The sequence below is a fragment of the Antrostomus carolinensis genome, unplaced genomic scaffold (genome assembly GCF_000700745.2).
Source record: "Antrostomus carolinensis isolate BGI_N321 unplaced genomic scaffold, ASM70074v2 scaffold50530, whole genome shotgun sequence".
Taxonomy (NCBI): domain Eukaryota; kingdom Metazoa; phylum Chordata; class Aves; order Caprimulgiformes; family Caprimulgidae; genus Antrostomus; species Antrostomus carolinensis.
In genome coordinates this window covers 16,900-21,033 of record NW_010290106.1, presented here as the reverse complement: position 1 = coordinate 21,033, position 4,134 = coordinate 16,900, and the positions used below count along the sequence as shown (strand labels likewise).

Here is a 4,134-nt window from a genome sequence, read left to right as displayed (position 1 = left end):
AAGACTGAAAAAAAACAAGAAATAAAAGAAAAAAAGAGAGAGCTGAAGGTACGGGATATCACAAATATCTATTGATAAATTTTCACAACATTTATTTCCTAACTCATATTAATTTAGCTTTCTCCAGCCCATGTTCAGCTGAAGGAAGTTTCAGAGTTCATACCTGTAATTTGGGGAGAGTGGGAGGATGGTTACTTTTTCTTTTTTCCTTAAGTGTATTTTTTTCCCCTCTCTCAAGACATATGCTGCATAATTGCAGCTGCAGTGTAGGTTTTATGGCTAGCATTTAGAAGAGTAAGTGCTCACTGACATGCAAGATGGGAAAGGTTCCTCCCTGGGGGAACAGAACACAGAGACTGATTAAGCGACCGGCAGGTATTTAAGAACATAAAAAATACTGGCAGATCAGGGTTGCAGTTCTCCCTGAACAGGAGCCAGCACAGGAACAGAGCTAGCCTGCTGATTTCCAGCAGGGAGTAGCAGTGGTGAAGAATAAGTCTTTAATCTTAGGATCTTTACACACTTTTTAATAATAAAAAGGTTGAAAAGTAATCACAGCTTGATCCTCCAGAAGCATGAATCGGGTGCTCCTGGTTTGTCAGACTGCTGAACTAAACCTGGTGGGTCCATGTCCCATCCTGCTTGCCTCCCAAATCCTTCTGTCAAGATTCAATAGCAGCATGTCATTTGCAGGAGCCACCTGATTTCAATAACCTATCTACAGTTAACAGTAACTAACACAAAATATATTGACTAATTGGATTATTTTAACATTATAAAGATAAAAGGAGCAAATTAGGTGGCCAAAGCTACATGACAACTAATAACAAAGGTCTAGACAGCGCAGGTTTATTTTCAGTCCTACATTCAAGACCACTGTACCTCGTTGTTCCTTTACTCTGGTTACTGTGGGGATATTAAGAGCATATGCAGAATAAGAAATAATTAGCATTTCTGTTCTTTAAAGAGCAATAGTAGTGTCCACATGTGGAAACATTTCAAAAACAGCACAAAAGAATAAATATGACAAAATTGTTTAAATAACTTACGTAAGAGCTGCAGAAATATAAGCTATAACCCCTTTATCTTGCACTGATGATAAACTTCCTTTATTTTGTATAAAAAATAGAAAATATTGCTATATTTAAAAATAATTTGTCATCACTATTTAGACATTTAAACATAACCATTATTTTTGAAGCTAGCCATAAAGCATTTTAAAATTAAAAAAAAAAAATCAGCAAAATGTCATGAAAAAGTTTATACAAACATAATGAGAATATTTTTCAAGTAAATCCCAACACGTGAAGATCACTAAAATGATGCTACAACTCGTTTCAGTTGTATTTAATTAGGATATAATTCTACCACCAAATAAGCTTAACGAAAACTGTTTCTAGAAGTTTACTGAAATTACACATTCCCAAATCTGAAACGCTGTTGAATCAGAGAAGAAAAATAAAAACCTAACTACAAGGGTATCTATCATACAGTCATATCAATTATTTTCAGAGCAGTTTTGTCCTCCAAACTGTCGAGACAACAAAGAAGAGAAGTATCAACTTCTTCCCACAGTTGAGGATAGCCTTGGGAACAGCTCATTATAGCAATGAGCTGTGCTGCTAGCGGGTCACACTGCGTTCTAACACGGTCCTTTAGTCTTCATCTTTATTTCGGCTGCAAAGAAAAAGCAATGGGTTTGTCTTTGAAGACACCTCCAAGAAATTTCCCTTTCCAGTAGTATCTTTTGAAAATCCATCAGGTTCAGATACACGGTTTTCTTCTTGTTCCTGTTTAATGCAGCTTGCAGTAGCCAATCCTTCAGGCTGTTCTGAAAGTCTAATTGCAGTGTGCATTTGCTTCTCTAATTCTTCTATCAATTTTCCAGGAACAGATGTAGATTGCAAAGAAAGCTTTGATTTTTCATCACTAACCTCAAACGCTGAAGTGTTTGTGCCCTGCCTTAATCCATTACAGTCAATAAGTGGAGCTGTCCTCTCCTCTTGAAGCGTGCCTTGTAAAGAATTTATTTTCTCATCTTCACTGGTTGAGGACTCTCGCTCATCTGAATCAGAGCCTTCTGCCTCAGATGATGAAGTACTGCTTGATTCTTCAGAGTCACTTGTCTCCGACTCAGAGGAAGGCAGCTGTTGCTTGGAAACTGTGCCAGCAGCTTTTAACATGCTTTCTTCCTCTTGTACCAGCACTGCTGCTGCTTCCAGCTCTTCTAGTTCAAATCCTATGTGGGACTTAGCGAGTGTCGTTTTCTGCAAAGATTCAGAGAGCGCAGCCAACTTTTTTGACCTTTAACAAAGAACAAGATGTATTATTTAACTTTACAAACTGAACTTTCCCATTTGATAAGGAGAACATAAACCTTACAACATTTCTACTATGAGCTTGGTTTCTAAACAACTTTCTTCTTTAATTACAATTGTAAAAGTAGATACTGCAGGGGGGTGGGAGGAAATCTCAAAGGTATACATAATTACTATTATTTTGTGTAACTTTTCCCACAAGGCTAAGCAATATCCCACTGAAAGTTTTCAGTGACACTTTCAGAGAAGGCACTGCTTCTTTGATGTTTCAGCAGTGCACAGCAAGGGAAAACGGATTTCAGAACAAACCTTTTCAGGATTGCTGTCTTTAGCAGTGCACTCTGCAGTCTGTGGCTTGCTGGATTAAGTTTATATACAGCAAAATCATTTTGTTTTACTACCCTTCCAGATACTTCTGTTAAATGCAGATGAACTGATAGAGCATAGCTGATCAGGTCCATCTCAGTGATACATTCTCCTTCTTTCACAGCTAGTTTTATGCAGCCATGATAGCAGGAGATCTTCAATACTCTGTCTGTAGATGTGCTTTACCTTTCACTTTTAACTCCGCTGAAATAGATTTCAACAAAAATATCAGGACCATTCAGATAAACACCTCCTACAAAGCAGGCATGCTATGTCAGCTTCAAATCTCTGGTACAGCCCTATCCATTTCTTCAAGTGTTTTGAAGTCAGCACATGGTTTACCAGAAAAGCACATCATGGATTTATAAACAGAGAGAACAAAAAGTAAGAGAGTGCCTTGAAATGGAGGTGGGGGGGCAGAGGGGAAAACGGGTATAAAATAACAAACATACATCCTGTTGCTTGTTGTAGAGTTTTGCCTCAGACTATCAATCAACTTTTCACCACTTCCTGCAACAGCAGGTCTACTATAAATCCTGCAGTAACTGACTGGGTTTCATTTCCTCTGCCAAACCTGCTAACCTGCAAGGCATGACACACTGACACTGGAGCAAGTAGCTGATAATGTAATACATGACTCCTGCGAGGCAAAAGTTAAAGTGCTTGTTCTCTCAGTTGAATGATTTTAAAGATCTTTATATTCTATTTCCCAGGGGGCATAATTACTCAGTATAACACAGACGCTTTTTTTTTTTTTGCTCCTAAAGGAATTGTATTTAAAAGTGGGGGAAGGGAAATTCAGTGCAGCTTCTTACACATTTTTACAGAGGCAGTGCAACATTTAAAAGCTGAACTTGGAATAAAACATATTAAACTTCCTTAATTCAACCCATAGACTAGAAAACTAAGAAATAAGAGTTTTCTAGAAGTAACTGAGGTAACAGAGAATAATTTATATTTTGAGGATTTTTAAATCTGAAGCTAAGAATTAAATTACAACATTATCCTAGCAGTCTCCAATATAAACACAAGTACCAAATTTTAAAAAGCTGCTTACTTAACACTATTCTAACTTGTTCTTTTTGGTGAAACATCTCCATTTTATTTTTGTCAAGAACTTGACTTTTTCTTGAAGTTATGAAGGTTTTGAGAAATTGCCAACTTCATGGGGAACAAAGAAAGCATTTTCCCTGCTCCATAGGTAAAAAGAAAGAAAGAAGCCAAGTGATAGACAGAAAGGTTCATGAAGCCTTGCAGGTAACAAAGCAACTGGCTTGCAGGGAAATCTGTTTCCTGAACACACTGGTGAGAAGCTGGTTTGTGACTCCAGTCACAAGTTTATGTCGCTTTCAGAGAACATTTTGCTTTCCTTTTGAAACAATCTCTTTCCTTCCTCCTAACTATACACATCTATGTGTGTGCACATGCCCCTTCCCCTCTAAGGGCTGTT

At 37.6% G+C, this 4,134-nt stretch overlaps 1 protein-coding gene across 1 annotated transcript; it reads right to left on the bottom strand.

Moving 5' to 3' along the window:
• Positions 1–1,567: 1,567 nt before the first annotated feature.
• On the bottom strand, positions 1,568–2,304 carry LOC104528271 (protein SHQ1 homolog; the record flags this gene model as incomplete). The annotated part of the gene is made up of 1 exon (XM_010172231.2): positions 1,568–2,304. A coding segment is annotated over one exon (649 nt), but the record flags the coding sequence as incomplete, so codon positions are not given.
• Between the last annotated feature and the right edge of the window lie 1,830 nt (positions 2,305–4,134).